General features: G+C 42.9%; 1 protein-coding gene across 1 annotated transcript in view; it reads left to right on the top strand.

The window, feature by feature from the left end:
* Positions 1 to 14,774, top strand: part of LOC140718998 (ankyrin repeat and fibronectin type-III domain-containing protein 1-like) — a 207,932-nt gene extending 193,158 nt beyond the window's left edge. The window contains exons 12-18 of the mRNA XM_073033307.1: positions 16 to 231; positions 3,317 to 3,483; positions 4,358 to 4,508; positions 6,373 to 6,532; positions 7,228 to 7,394; positions 8,551 to 8,755; positions 12,789 to 14,774. Of these exons, the coding sequence (XP_072889408.1) occupies positions 16 to 231; positions 3,317 to 3,483; positions 4,358 to 4,508; positions 6,373 to 6,532; positions 7,228 to 7,394; positions 8,551 to 8,755; positions 12,789 to 13,222 (1,500 nt within the window). The 3' untranslated portion in view covers positions 13,223 to 14,774. The remainder of the gene's footprint in view (positions 1 to 15; positions 232 to 3,316; positions 3,484 to 4,357; positions 4,509 to 6,372; positions 6,533 to 7,227; positions 7,395 to 8,550; positions 8,756 to 12,788) is intronic.
* The last annotated feature ends 1,963 nt before the right edge of the window (positions 14,775 to 16,737 follow it).

The raw sequence follows: 16,737 nt of genomic DNA, 5'->3' as shown, positions 1-16,737 counted from the left end.
CATTCTGTTCTTCAGAGTTCACTGGGGACACAAGACCTGGGCCAGGTGCACTTTGAACCAATCAAGGATAAGCTCGGAAATGTTTTAATCCTAACTGTCAAGGAGATGCTTCCATCGCAGGTGTTGGATAGTGTCCGATGGATCCCACTGTCAAAGCTTCACAACTATCGGAAATCAGTCTCTGCCCTTGACTGCATCACTGCACTGGACATGCTGCTTATGTCCATGAAGGTACTTGGAAATGTTCAATATAGGAAGAGTCTCACAGGTGTAACAAATTCGGACTTACCGCCTCATGTTATTCTATAATTCCCATTTACTATATCTCTCTTCCCCACTTACAATAAGGTTCATTAGTCTCCCACTGTATCACTTGTCTCACTAAATCCTTTATAACCCCTCAGTATATCCTTCAATTCCTTCTCAATTAATCCCTCATTGCAAATTTGTCATATTCCTCAATATCTTCTCACTACACCCTCCATTATCCCCACTTACACTCCTCATTACCCCTCACTACATGCTGTACTTCTCCTCACTACATGCTGTACTGCTCCTCACTACATCCCTCATTGCCCCTCACTACATCCTTCGTTATCCTTCACTATACCCTTCATTGTTCCCACAATGACTGCTCACTTTTGGGAATACAATGGATCCCGGTTAATTGGGCCATTAGTTAATCAAGGTAGCTGTTTATTTAGGACAACTCTTAAAGAACAAAAACTAATGGAGAAAATAGCCAGGATTCATTTTGTTTATTTGGGACACTGTTGCCACTTAATTGGAAAAGAAGACTATTGCCAAACAGTTTCTAACTAGCATCAGTCGCATGCACTTAGGTGGCTATTGTTTTCAAAAAGTGATGATTTTTGTCACTGATAGTTGGTGAGAAATAAGCAGTAAAACGATTCAGAACTGTTTTGCTCAATACGGTTTCAAGCATTCAGGCTTGGAGATGCTAGAAACAGCTGGGAGTGAAAATGAAACAATATCACTACTTAAGCAGTTAGGAACTGCAAAGAATTTGAAGGTATCAACAATCATTTTGAATGTTAAAATAAAAATGAAGGTTTTGTTCATTGTCTCTCGGAGACCGAGGAAGACTAAACATTGTGCAGTCATCTGTGGATACGCATGTGGCTTCGGAGGCCGAAGGCCGAAGCACACGTGCGGTTGCAGGTTGGACATGGAATGGCGGTTGTTAGAGCAGGTGCATACACAGCTTTGTGGCGTCGGTCTCGTGCTGCTGCAAGGCGCTGTTTTCGGTCATTCCCCAAGACAGGTGCAGCTTTTCTGGTCAGGGCACACCATGCAGCCCTGTTGGCTGTGGACTCCTCAAGTTGTCGAGGTTGGAGGTCTGCCCATTTGATGTACAGTTTCATATTGTCTTTGAATCTTTTTTTGGGGCAGCCCTGATTGCGACTGCCATGCTCAAACTCACCCTAGAGCAGCTGCCTGGGGATTCTTGTTTCACCCATGCAGATTACATGGCCAGTCCAGCGTAGCTGGGCCTGAAGGATCCTTGCCTCAATGCTTGTGCTGTTGGCTCTGTCAAGGTGATTCAGTCCTGCCATCAAACCCTCATGATCGACTGCAGAGAGTGCATGTGAAACTGTTCCAGCGGTTCAATGTGCCTGCGGTACAGTGTCCAGGTTTTGCAGCTGTACAGGAGAGAGGTGAGGACCACAGCCTTGTACATCTTGAGCTTGGTTGAAAGCTAAATGTCCTTGTGCTCCAGAACTTTGACACAGAGTTTCCCGAGTGCCTGGCTGGCTTTCTGAATCTTTGCTATGATCTCTTTGTCAAGGGATCCGTCACTGGAGATGGTGCTTCCTAGGTAGTTGAAGCTCTCCACATTCTTCAGGATAGTGCTGTCGATAGTGATGCATGGCTGAGGAGGGTGACTGTTTGGTGCAGGTTGTAGGATAACTTCTGTCTTACCGAGGCTGATTGTCAGAACGAACAGCTTTGAGGCTGAAGAGAACTTATCGACAGTCGTTTGCAGATGGTTCTCCTGGTGGGCCATGAGGGCATAGTCATCAGCAAACAGGGCTTCAGTGATGAGCCTCCTCATCATTTTGGTCTTTGCAGCAAGGCATCTCAGGTCAAACATCTAGGTCCCTAACAGCATGCTTCCGCATTTGGGTGAAGAAGAGGTTGAAGAGCACTGGTGCTAGAATGCACCTTTGCTTCACGCCATTTGAGATGTTGAAAGCCTCAGATGGGGAACCACCTGAGAACACTTCTCCTGTCATGCCATCGTGGAGCAGGCAGATGAGTGGAGTGAGTTTTTGCGGGCAGCCAAGTTTTCTAAGGATGATCCACAGCGCGTTTCTGGTGACCGTGTCAAACGCCTTTGTCAGATCAATGAAGACAGAGTATAATGTCATGTTCAGTTCCAGGCACTTCTTCTGTTTCTGTCTCACTGTGAAGATCATGTCGACAGTGCTGCGTTCAGGACAAAAGCCGCATTGCGACTCGGGAAGGTTCTCTTCTGACTCTGTTGGAATCAGTCTGTTGAGGATGATGCAGGCGAGGATTTTTCCGGCAATGGAAAATAGTGAGATGCCTCTGTAGTTCCCGCAGTCGGTCCTTGAACCTTTATTTTTGTAGAGGGCAATTATTGCTGCATCTCTGAGGTCAGGGGGCATCTCTTCTTCTTCCCAAATGCTAGTCAGGGTGCTGTGGAAAGCCTCAAGTGATTCCTTGCTGAGTGTCTTTCCTATCCCACCACAGGTTGTGCATCTTGTCATTACAGGTCATTACAGTCAATCAAAAGAACATGACAGTGTACACTGGATGAATTCTTCCATCAATAACTATTAGGAACTAATACTAACCCCTCATTCACAGGGAATGGAAGAAAAATGCACTTTTGTTCAGAACTAATTTAACCAGATCAGCCAAGCAGAAAATGACCCATTTGAGTGGCAGTCCAAGTTTTTTGTCACAGGTGCTATCACATTTCTAGGAGGAATCCCCATCTTCATCAGATTAAAATAGAGGATTAAAATTAAATTGCACCAAGGAAGACTCTAGAGCCCATTGTATCTGCACTGACCATCAAACAACCACATTCCCATCAGCTCCCCCCAGCTTCTGTTTCTCGCCCGCACACTAGGGACAATTGACATTGGTCAATTAATCCACCAGTCCGCATACCTTTCAGACATAAGAGGACACCCAAGTCAGTTTCAAACACGGGTCGCTGAGCTGTGAAGCAACAGCTTTAATATAGCTTGGTCGCTCCAACAGCCATATATGTACAGAATGTTAAAAACCTTGAAGTTGACTGTTCATGTTTCTTCTCCAGGACAAGCTGGAGTATCACCAGCGGAGTAGTCAGGCCTTGCCTCCAGGCCTCTATCTCGGGTATCTCAAACTCTGCAGCTCTGTGGATCAGATTAAAGTCCTCGTTCCCAACAGGTTCCCCAACATTCTCTGTCACACTAAAATACGGAACAACAAAAACGTATCCAGGTAATGGGAATGATTGGTATTTTCCTCATTATGCCTTTGGATGTGTATTTTTCAGTTCTCTCCCATCTTGCTTTGATCCACTCTATCGATCCCACACGCTGTCTTTGCCCTTTCCTGAACGCTGGTTTTTAAGGATGTGGGAATTGCTGGCAAGGCCAATGTTTATTACCCACACCTTGAGGAGGTGGTTATGAGCCCTTTCCTGAACCACTAAGATCCTCTCCCTCTTCCCTCCCTCCCTCCCTCCCTCTCTCTACCCCCTTCCTACTCCCAAGTAACTTTAACCTATTGTCCTGTTTATTATTTATTTTTTATTTATTGTAATACCTGATCTGTTTTGTGCGTTTTATGCAGTCCTGTGTAGGTCTGTAGTCTCGTGTCGTTTTTTTTTCTGTGTTTTTTACGTAGTTCAGTCTAGTTTTTGTACTGTGTCATGTAATACCATGGTCCTGAAAAAACATTGTCTCATTTTTACTGTGTACTGTACCAGCAGTTATGGTCAAAATGACAATAAAAGTGACTTGACTTGACTTACAATTAATATGTCACGTCTCTGGTTTTGCCCTGTTGTGTTCTGAAGGTCCCCTAACTTTTTATCCCACAACAGAGATCTGAAAGTTATGTCTGTACTGCTGTGAAGGAGGCATGTAGAGCAACCAAGCTAATAACTTGATACAAATGCTCCAGCCTTTCTCAGGGTAGGAAATGTGTCACATAGCATGGGGCTTCAATCCTGGTCATGAAGACAAGCCGTCCATGAGCACTGACATTTCTCACTCTGTGAACAGCAGATTGTACAGATGGTACACAGGGATAAACAGTCATGCCAGCACAGGATCTAGTGAGAAATCTCACAGTGTATCTCTGATTGCAGGGAGGAATGGGAATGGCTGCAGAAAGTCTCCTCCTTAAATGATTCCATAGTCACGGAAGGGAATACTGGGAGCCCACAGTGCCGCTTCCTGAAGGAACTCCGTACAGCTGTGAAGAGCCTTCTCACACAAGTGGATGTACCCCTCAGCCAGGTAGTTTCACATCATATTCCTCAAAGTTTCTTGTTGCACAGCAGAAGGCCATTCAGCCCATTGTCAGTGATACTTCTGGGATTAATCCGATTAATCTCAATTATTGTTCTATAACCTATTCTCCTACATGGCCATTGACACTCATCCTGACTGTAATTCCCCCACCACCCACCTACACTGGGATACATTTTTAGTTGGCAGTTAACGCTCAGTGTGTCTTTGGGTTGAGGGAGGATACCAGAACATCTTGGAGAACTTGGAAACTCCATCTGTGCTCAAAATTGGGGTCACTGAAACTTTGAGATTGCTGCACTGCTTTCAGCAGGACCATGCTATGTCATTGCAATTCATGCCAGAATAAAACCTTATTTTGTCATTAATAACTGGATAAAATGGCTGGTTCAAGCAAAGGCCATTGGAATGTGAAGCAGAAATATACAATGGGTCAGTCAGCATCTGGAAAAGGAAGGTGCAGATAACCTTAAACAGATTAAAAACTCGTTTTTTAAGAACTGGCACAAGGTATCCCATTTTAACAAAGTGACTCAATCCAATATGATTTATGTCTATTAAAATTCTTGAAAACTGGAATCTTCTCTCCTACAAACCCTACACACCATCCCACCTGAAAAAGTTGTTGAGTTTAAGTCTGAATTTAAAATTTAAGAAATGATATTGATAGTTTTTGTTGGGCAAAAGCACTAAAGATTAAACAAAGCAGGTTGATGAAATTAAGATAGATATTAGCTATATGTTAATTAATATCAAAAGATTCAAGGAATGAGATGAACCATCGACTGTTTCTATATTTGCTGATACTGATAAACCAGCTCTGAATTCCCAGAGTTCTTGGCCTCAGAACTTTGGCAGCTGTGTTTTTTCATAGTGTCCTTGTACTGACTCTGGCTTATCCCAACAGACTGGGACTAAATTGTCCATGTGGTTTAGAATAGTTGCTAGGTTAGAAAGATGAAAATAATTCACTGATACGATTGTGAATTACTCATCTGAAGCTAGTAGAATGTTGGATTGGAGAGAATGTGTCATGTTGGTGTACTTGAGGTATTTCTTGTTGGCAATCCTCTAATCACTTTTCACAAGGCTCTAAGCTTTCTTTTGTAACCACAATAGTCTACCATAGATCCTCTCACAATGCTGTTAGGTAGAAAGTTCAAAACCTCTGGCCCAGTTGTAATGGATATATCCTTCAACATCAAGACAATGTTTGGTTTGGAGATAATATGTGCTCATGCATCTGATGCCCTTGCCCTTACATTAATGATCTTGCATTTGGGTTACTAAAAAGGCCATGCCAAGTCCTTGTAGATGATACATGATGTAGATATGGTAGTGGAGGGAGTGATTGTTTATAATGTTGGATGGGGTACTGAGCAAACAGATGGCCTTTTACTGGATGGTGAGGACCTTGCGTGTCGCTGGAACTGCATTCATCCAGGCAAAGGAAAAGCATTCCATCACCCTGTGTGAGTTGTGCCTTGTAGATGGAAGAGAAGCTTTGTAGAGTCAGGAGGAGAGTCACTTGCTGCAGGTTATCAGCATCAGTCTATTTCCAAAGATGGGACATCTATTAAGATGAGTTTCTGAATAATTGTGCTACCTTGTCTGACAACTATATCATATTCAACTCCTAAAGCTGGGTTACCTGTGACATTGCAGAGGCCGCAGGGGACTCCAGCATGAATTTTTGCAGGAAGAATGACACATGCATTGGGAAGTTGACTCAAGCTATTTAAGGAGAGCAAAAAACAGGAACATCAACAGTTTGTTCACTTCCATAGATTCTGCCTGACCTGCTAAGTTCCTCCAGCATTTTGCATGTGTTGCTTTCTTTTACTTTTTCCAGGCTGTAGATTTCCGCCTGTACACACACGAAGTGCTGGAGTTTGGAGACAAAGTCTCCTTCCTCTTGTTGCTTCCTCCCATAGATGATGTCTGCTCAGCCCCAGGACAAGATGGACATCCCTCAGGGTTTCTGACCCTACCTCTTCAGATTTTCGAGCTTGGTGAGTTTGACTGTTAAGAACTTATCTGCATCACATATGAACAGGGGAAGGTTGGTAAACTTGTCATGTCATCCATTGCAACTAGCCTGAATCTGATGTGAAATTAACGGCTCAAACAGTGCATGAAATACAAGCTCTCATCATCAACTAGCCTCTACACTTCACCCTGCCTTCTACCTAGGGTCATGCATACTCAGGCTCAGTTTATTTTACCACAGGTAGATCATCTTGGGTTGGGTTTTAATTTTATATCCAAGTACACTCCTCCCTGCCTGCCATTGGAATGCCACCTGGCCAGTCCTGGCTCCTAAATTGGACACTCCTTTCACCTTTCCCACCCCTCATCACTCCCCACTGGAATCAAACCATCTCAGAAATGGGAATCAACCAAATTCCCATCCGGACATGGTTCTGCAGTTTGCTCCTGACAGGAACTACCTGCCAGTCAGTCAGGTAGGTAAATACCAGTGCCAATAAACTATAAGCAAGAAGCTCCATACATCCAGAATCTTCCCCATTCCCCAAACTCCATCACATAATCTGACCCAGTAACTGTCCAGGCCTATGTTTTATCTCATATTGACTATGCCCATTATAAGAATTTTGATTCCACCAAACAGAATAAAGAATATTTATTTGTTTATACCTATTTATGAAATATATGTTTTTCAATAATCAATAATTTGTCATTGCAGTGCATTTCTGCACCTATGAACAAGAGCTGTTTGCACAGTACTGTCAGACCTCAATTTTACTGGAACTTGATTCTTTGCTGTCCCAGCAAGCTTTGAGGGAAGCCATTGATAATACAGAACTGATTGAAGCAAAGGAGAAACATGGCCAGGTGACAGATCTCATTCAGGTAAAAATGCATCCAATATCCTGACCCATCCCTAGCGTAAATTGTGAAGAGTGAAGTGAGAAACTGACTTTTAAAAGTTATGACACTCATCTGCACCCTGTCTACTTAACCCTCTCTTGTTTCTCCCTCTCATTCCATCTTGTTTTCTTACACACTCTGAGTCATTTAATATCTGGAACATGCATCCTGCAGAGGTGATGAAATCTGATACAATTACTATGTCTAAGGAACGTTTCAAAAGATGCTTAAATAGGTAAGGCATAGAAGAGTATGGTCCTAATATAGGCAAATGGGATTAGTGTAGATGGGCACAATGGTCAGCATAGATGTAGTTGGCTGAAGGACCTGTTTCTGTGCTGTATGACTATCTGTCTTCCATTCTTTCAACCTCCAACCTCTCCATTTCCTTCAATTTGTTGTGGTCTTTTTTCCTTGTCCTTCCATCCTCCTACTCATCCCCTCCTTCCCCAAAAGAAATAGAAGCATAAATAGGCCGTTTAGTCCCTTGAGCCAGGCTGCCATTAAGAAAGATGAAAGTTAATCTTTTACCTCAGTGCTACTTTCTGCACTAACCCCATATCCTTTGATTTCCATACTATCTAAAAATCTATTAAACTCTCTTTCAGATACGTTCAACATCTGAGCTGACACAGCTCTCTTGGATGGAGTATTTTAAAGAGTCACTAACCTTTAGGTGAAAAACTTTCAACCCCTTCCTTTAAGAACGGGGTTCTAGATCCTTTCTGCCCACAGGTCCCCGCATCTACCATGTCAGGACCACAAGAGTTCTGAATATTTCAATTTCAATACAGGTGCATTTTCCTTAATTTATCCTTGTAGGACAAGCCCCATCCATCCTAGATATCTCTGCTAACCTCATATTGCAAGTATATCTTTCTTTGGATAGGAAGACCAGACCAGTCCAAATATTCCTGCTGTGATCTCACAAGTTTCTGGAGCAAGATGTCTCTATTCTTTTATTTCAAGTCCTCTTGCAACAAAGACCAACATATCACTCAGTTTATAATTGCTGCCTCCTCATTCCCTCTGTCTCTCACTCCTCCCTTGCTCTTCCATGTTCTTCTCTCCTGATCCCCCCACCTTACCCCTATCCCTATTCCACATGCTATAACAAGCTGGATTGTTTCAACTTTAGCAACTGGATGATATTTGGAAGGAAGTCCGCTGGATCACAGATGTGCTGCAGTATGCCCGATATCGCCAACCTCCCACCGGAACCCCTCTGTCCTGGATCCTGGAGATACCAAGCACAGTGAACAGTAGGAAAGCAGATCCAGTCACAAAACCCCAGACTACTGCTGATTTCTCTCTGGATTATAATGACATAAACAAATCTTCAGGTATGCATTTTATGAAAAATATTTGATAATTTGCAAATTCAATGAGTTCTTCTGTACATGCACTTAACTAGTTCACATATGCTTGTGCTGCATCTTTCCCTTAGTTTTGGTCAACCTTTTCCCAAATTGTTTACAAATAATGCCAGTGCTCTGACTGACCATTCAGTGCAGAACTTGTCCCATTTTCATCACAATGTGAATCAGATTCATTATCACTGACATACAGTAGTTGTGAAATCTGTTGTTTTGTGACAGCAGTACAATGAAAGTATGATAATTTACTATATATTTCAATGACAATATAAATACATAGTGTAAAAGAGGAATAGCAAGATAGCGTTTGCGGGTTCATGGACCATTCAGAATTCTAATGGCAGAGCAGAAGAAACTATTCATAAAACATTGAGCATGGGTTTTTAGGCTCCTGTACTTCTCTCTGATAGTAGTCAGAAGAGACCATATCCTAAATGGTCCTGGATGCTGCATTCTTGAGGTACTGCTGTTTTGAAGAGTTTCTCAATGGTGGAGTGGCTTACGCCCATGATGGAGCTGACTAGATCTACAACCCTCTGAAGCCTTTTATGATCAATGGTGAATAATGAGGGAAAATTTCCCCATTATTTCTGACCTATTAATTTTTATTACATGATTTTCAACTACCCTCCTCACTATCCCCAACCTCAACAGAAGCTTCTGTTTCCTAAAGGAATCCATATCACAGTTGGAACCTGACCCAAGCCAGTCTGGCCTAATGAGACTTGTACATTCCCAAGACTGAAGTCAAGTTTATTGTCTTTTAACTATATACATGTATACCGTCAAACGAGATAATGTTTCTCTGGACCAGGGAGTAAAGCAAAGAAATACACATACCAAACATATAACACACAATAACTTAGGAAACTAAGAATAAAATCTACAAATTAATTACACATAAATAAACAAAATAAAGTGCATAAATTAAGTATTGTAGGGTACAGAACAAAGTAACTGGTGACACTTCAGATGTGATATGGTAGGGAGTTCAGAAGCCTAATGGCCTGAGGGGAAAAAACTGTTTCCCATCCTGACCACTCTTGTCTTTATGCATTGGAGTCTCCTGCTTGATGGTAGAAAATCAAAGAGGATGCTGGATGGATGGGTGGGATCCTTGATAACACCAAGGGCCCTGTGTATGCAGCACTCCTGATAAATGTCCCTGATGGATGGTAGGGAGACCCTCTGATCCTCTTGGCCATTCTCACAGTCCTTTATAGGGACTTCCGGTCTGATGCTCAGCTGTTCCCATACCAGATGGAGATGCAGCTTGTCAGGACGCTCTCAAGAGTGCTCCTGTAAAATTTAGTTAAGTTGGTTGGTGGGGGGGGGGGGGGGCTTGCTTTCCTCAATCGCCTGAGGAAGTGGAGTTGCTGCTATTCCTTCTTATTCAGGATAGTGATATCAAGGGACCAGGTGAGGTCAGCTGTGAGGTGAATTCCCAGAAATTTAGTGCACTTAACTCTCTCTACAGAAGAAATGAAATATACCTTTGCAAAAAAGTATTCGTTGGCATGCTGGAATGGATAGGATCCAGAAAAGTACTTCAAGCAGTTCAGTTTGGCTTCCTTAATATTGCTGCACGTGAATAGTATGTTTGAAATTCTTATATTTACAGCACTAATCAGGTCTGATCAGGGCAGGTTTGAATTACAAGGACTGAGAAGGGAGTCTTGTTCAGGTTGGATGTTGTCAGTTGTTTTGGTAATTGGTTTACTATTGTCACATGTAGTAAGATAGAGAAAAGCTTTTGTTTGCATGTTATCTTGATAAATAATTCTGTACACCAAAGCAGTACCAAAGGAAAACAATAACAGATTGCAATATATTGTGTTACAGAGAAAGAGCAGTGCAGGTTGATACAAAGTGCAATGGCCATGGCAAGGGATACTGTGAGATAAGGGTTTATCTTTATTGTATGGTAGTTCCATTCAAGGATCTTATAACAGTAGCTTAGAAGCTGTCCTTGCTTTTAGGGTGGGTTTTAATTTTACACTTGAGCAGACTGATACTGAGGATTACAAATATCAGGTAACCACAAATTAATCGAGAAAGAACCTCAGGAGAAATGTGTTCACACAGACTGTCCATAGAACATTACAGCACAGAAACAGGCCTTTTGGCCCTTCTTGGCTGTGCCGAACCATTTTTCTGCCTAGTCCCACTGACCTGCACCTAGGCCATATCCCTCCAAACCCCTCATTACATTAGAATGTAAAACTCAATACCACTGGGAGGCCTTGAGTTAAACTTCACAGGCGCAAACTGGATCAGCAAGTAAGGAGTGAAGGGAATGAGCAGGTAGGGTAGGAGGAGAAAAGGAAGTACGGTTAGAGCCTCAAGCAGTTCAATCTGTTTCTGCTGTGTGAATTTTGTGAAATTCTCTAAAAGTATCAATGATTTTCTTTCAACACGTATAAACAAGCTGGAGGAACTCAGCAGGTTGGGCAGCATCCGTGGAAACAAACAGTCAATGTTTCGGGCCGAGACCCTTCGTCAGGACTGAAGAGGGAGGGGGCAGGGGCCCTATAAAGAAGTGGGGGGAGGGTGGGAAGGAGAAGGCTGGTTGGTGTCAGGTTAAAAACCAATCAGAGGGAAGATCAAGGGGTGGGGGAGGGGAAGCAGGGAGGGGATAGGCAGGAAAGGTGAAGAAGGAATGTAAGGTAAAAGCGCTGTGTAGTAGAAGAAGGCAGAATCATGAGAGAGGTGATAAGCAGCTGGAGGAGGAGGTAGAGTGAAACTGAGATGGGGGAGGGAGAGGGAGGGAAATAACAGAAGTTGGAGAATTTAATGTTCATGCCAAGGAGCTGGAGACTACCCAAGTGGTATATGAGGTGCTGCTCCTCCAACCTGAGTTTAGTGTCATCATTGCAGTAGAGGAAGCCATGTATGGACATATCCGAATGGGAATGTGAAGCAGAGTTGAAGTGGGTGGCAACTGGGAGATCCTGTCTGTTGTGGCAGACAGAACAGAGGTGCTCGCCTACCACCCCACCAGCCTTCGGATCCATCATATTATCCTCCGCAACTTCCGCCACCTTCAACAGGACCCCACCACTAAGCACATCTTTCCCTCTCTTCCCCTCTCTGCTTTTCGCAGGAATTGTTCCCTCCGTGACTCCCTGGTCCACACATCCCTCCCCATGGATCTCCCACCTGGCACTTATCCCTGCAAGCATAATTGCTACACCTGTCCCTACACCTCCTCTCTTACCACCATTCAGGGCCCCAAACAGTCCTTCCAGGTGAAGCAACACTTCACTTGTGAGTCTGTTGGGGTCATCTATTGCATCCAGTGCTCCTGGTGCAGCCTCCTTGACTTCGGCGAGACCCGACGCCAATTGGGGGACCACTTCTTCGAGCACCTCCGCTCCGTCTGCCACAACAGACAGGATCTCCCGATTGCCACCCACTTCAACTCTGCTTCACAATCCCATTCAGATATGTCCATACATGGCCTCCTCTACTGCCATGATGAGGCCAAACTCAGGTTGGAGGAGCAACACCTCATATATCGTCTGGGTAGTCCCCAGCCCCTTGGCATGAACATTGAATTCTCCAAATTCCAGTCATTCCCTCCCTCTCCCTTCCCCCAACCCAGTTTCACTCTGCCTCCTTCTCCAGCTGCTTAGCACCTCTCTCATGATTCTACCTTCTTCTACTACCCATAGTGCTTTCTCCTTAAATTCCTTCTTCACCTCTCCTGCCTATCCCCTCCCTGCTTCCCCTCCCCCACCCCTTGATCTTTCCTCTGATTGGTTTTTAACCTGACACCCACAAGCCTTCTCCTTCCCACCCTCCCCCCACCTTCTTTATAGGGCCCCTGGCCCCTCCCTCTTCAATCCTGACAAAGGGTCTCGGCCCGAAACGTTGACTGTTCGTTTCCACGGATGCTGCCCGACCTGCTGAGTTCCTCCAGCTTGTTTGTACGTGTTGCTTTGACCACAGCATCTGCAGTGTACTTTGTGTTTAATGATTTTCTTTCACTTTCTCATAGACTGTAAACAAATCCTTGATGAAGACGATGTTTTCTGGCCAGTGGAAAAAGACTACGATTCAAAGCCAGTTCTCACATCCAAGCAAATAGATCCAGTGTGGCCCTTTACCAGGGAGCACCATCTCTGGGGCACTGACACTGCCATAGACACAGACTGTATGAAGCCTCAGCAACACTTCGCTTTCCGTAGTGAGCCACACAGACACAGGAAAGCTGACAAAGAGCACTGTCGGACAGGGAGTCTGGAACTTAAAGGCCAGGCAGTCAAGGAAGGCACTTCTTTCAAGTTCTGGTCGCAGCCAACATCAGTGGATGAGAGCACAGAGCAGTCTGATCATGAAGAGCACTACCCTTTCACTACTGAGGCTGTGCAACACATCCATCTACCTGAATGTAGTTTAGTGGAGTGGATCAAAGAGTCTCAGGATACCTAAGCATTCTGTTACCTTAAAACTGGATTGACTGCTCAGATGTAAAAATCCCACCTCAGATTGGAATTACACAGCTTCTCTGAGATATTTGCAAATGGATTCAGGTGGTCAGGATGTTCAGAACTTGCTTTGTTTCATGAGGGAAGGGTTTGTGAATCTATAAGATGTTCAGAACTCACTTTGTTCCATGAGAAAGGTTTTGTATTTCTATGGCACCTTTCATGACCACCAGACATCTGGAAGTGGATTACGTTTTTGATATAGTCGCTCTTGGATGGAAGAAACGCCCTGACAGTTTGTGCAGAGCAAGATCACACAGGATAATAACTGTGCTGATTGTTGTTTAAATGATAAAGGGAAAACTCCCCTGATCTTCTTCAAAAGTAATGCCTGCCATCTTTTATGTCTCCTCTTGTGGGCACTTAACACTACATCTCAAAGGGAATACCTGTGACTGCAGCATTCCCCCAATGCTGCACCTATATAACAACAAAGAATGAGGCCATTCAGCCCAGCATCAACATGTTGACTGAAGAATAATTCACCCAGATTAATCTCGCTCTAGTTCTTCTACCATACCCTTCTGGGTTACTATAGTATCCAGGTACATTTGCAGTGTGATGCAGGTTTCTGAATTTCTTCCCATTCGGGTGGGGAGCACAAGATTTTCACACTGTGCTGTCCTGAAGAGTCCTGAAGAAGAGTCTTGGCCCGAAATGTCAACAATTCCTTTCCTTGCACAGAAACTGCTTGAACTGCTGAATTCCTCCAGCAGGTTGTTTGTTGCTCCAGATTTTCATCATACGCTGAATGAAAAGAATAATTTCAACTGCTTTTTAACCTTCTACTAATTCTTTAAAATTTATGCCCCTGGCTATTTAAAATCTCTCTCAGAAACGTAGTCTTAGAAAATCATGGAATGGAAGATCATTTGATCGATATGTTCAAATTACTCCCAACAGCACGGTCTGGAGCCCATAACATTGTAGGTTACCGTGCTTCAAATACTCATCCAAGAACTTTTATAAATGTTCTGAACGTTTTGTCATTGCAAAAGACAGTGAGCTCCTGATCCTGTCACACTTGAGGTTAAAGAGAATTCTTAATTCCCACTTTTAATTTTCTTAAATTTATATCCTTTATTTTTACTTAAAAAGTGTTGTGAACACTCACAGGTCAGACAGAGTTTGTGGAAAGAAAAACAATTAACCTTCCAGATCAGAAATTCTTCATCAAACTGAAAAAGTAAGAGAAGTTCTTGATCTCTGTGCTCAAGGAAATAGGTTCTTCCTGTCTAAACTTCCATTTGTTATACCCCTCAATTAAATTTCTTTCCATTCTGTGGGGGAAAAAAATACAGCCTAGTCAGTTTCTCCTCATAACTGGCTAGTTTCTCCTCATGTAACACCTCTGTACCCTCTCTAATGCAAGTGCATTTACAGTGTGGTGATCAGACCTGTGCCTGCACTAGCTGTGTTTAGTGAGTGTTTGATACAGTTCTAGCTCTAATGTTCTTGGCTGTCATTAATAAAGACAAGTATCCTGTGTACTGCTACCTCTGTAATCTGCCATTCTGCACTCCAAGATCTCTCTGTTTTCATGTTTGCTAACAACGTAAGGTTATTTGGCCCATGAAGTCTCTACAGTTCTCAGAACAGTCCCATCAATCCCATTCACACATTTATTTTTCTACAACCTATTTTCTCTCACAAGCCCAGCAACTCCACTCTGAGTCTCCCAACACCCACTTACTCTTGGGGTAATTTGCAGAAGCCAAGTACAGTGGATTCTGGTTAATTGGAACACATCATGACCAGTATATTTTAGCCCAAATAAGCATCTACCTATTTAGCCAAAGTTTCATGAAAATTGTTAAAAAGATATAAAAAAAGACTAACTGCCATTTAACTGACTTAACAAATTGTGTATTTAAATAAAATATACAACAAATTAGAACAGTACCAATACTACTATAGTACTATAAAACTGTATTGGCTCCTAATAGTCATTAATGGAGGAATTCATCCAATTATTGCTGTCGTGTTGTTTTTGATTGAGTGTAAATGAACAAAATCAGCACAGACACCTAGTGTAGATAATGGACTGTCTTCATATGATACTTCCAATAATATTTATTTTCATTGTAAAATTCAAGAGAGGGGGTCTTTGGATCCAACTTTTCACTTTCCCATGGATTCAGTAATCCTTTACTGAAATGGTTAACCTTTTCTTCGTTATCCTTTAGCTTAATATGAAAGAAATGCCTGCATTGTGCTCCAAAGCCACTGAATTTAAAGTCCAGCACATCCCCTTGGTCCTACCTTTTTGATTTGTGGGAAGGTAAATTATCTGAACTCTCCAACCCAAATGCTTCCCACTATTCCAACACCAATTCACCTTTAAGGAGCAGTTTATAGTCCACCTTTGCTGAGGTGCATTTCACCTGGTAGAGGACCTTGGTTCCAGTTCTTATCTTTGTCTTTTACTAATACTATGCTGGCCTTATGAATTATGGTCACTATCAACAACATTACTCCACACTGATATCCTCCTGCCTAGTATGATTCCCGAAAATTATCCATCCAAACTACCCTCTCTACCATTAACCATTTCTAAATTGCTGAATCTACACTCACATTTCCATGATTTGTCAAGCTAGATTAAAGCCTTCAGCAGATTTAGTAAACACACATATTCATAATGATGTGTAATGCAACCAGCTTAGAAAAGTCCCTCCCAGAAAAGAATGGCCTCAGTTTCCCAGTCATGTGAACCCCTTTCTACTGCAATCTCTCTCAGCAATGAATTCAGCTACACTACAGGTCATCCCCAGGTTATGAAAGGGTTCCATTCCTGTGAACTGTCCATAATTCAAACAGTTTGCAAGTCAGAAATGCAGCTGTGAACTGACGCCTCACCCAACAGAAGTTGCCTACAGCTCCACATCAGTCTGCAAATGTATCACTCCCACCCCAGTCTCCTCAACATTCATTCACATGTACAAGCTGTACAAAAGTCAGTAAGCTGGTGAGGACCTGTACATTTCTTTTTGTTCACATTGGCACTGTAGTTTCAGCCTGGTTTATGTGCACTTGTCTCATGTGTGCAACTTCAACACACAGAGCTGACATACTGTGGTCAAGATAGAGATCTGGAAACCACCTAGGCAGAAGGTTCCTGTGGGGAAATGAGGTAAGTCTTATTCCACTGCCTGGTTTGCAGCTTCCCAGATTCTAAAAGATTTATCATTCAAGAATAATGGTTTGGCACTGACTACATGGGCCAAAGGGCCTCTTTCTATACTGTATTTTTCTATGCCTTTAATACTTGAGATCATTACATCAGTCTCCTCCTTGAAATGGAAATTAAGATATATGTATGGAGTGCTTTTCCCCTAACTTTCACTGGGAAGTGATCAATGTATTCTGGTAGATCCAAACCATTAATGTTAGGAATTTCCTGACAATGGTTCATTGCAATAATTATTAGCGAATTCCAAGCACCTTTAAAGCACTGAG

The sequence above is a fragment of the Hemitrygon akajei genome, chromosome 31 (genome assembly GCF_048418815.1).
Source record: "Hemitrygon akajei chromosome 31, sHemAka1.3, whole genome shotgun sequence".
Classification (NCBI taxonomy): Eukaryota; Metazoa; Chordata; class Chondrichthyes; order Myliobatiformes; family Dasyatidae; genus Hemitrygon; species Hemitrygon akajei.
The sequence above is the reverse complement of the archived record's forward strand: the minus strand, read 5'-3'. Positions and strand labels throughout refer to the sequence as shown.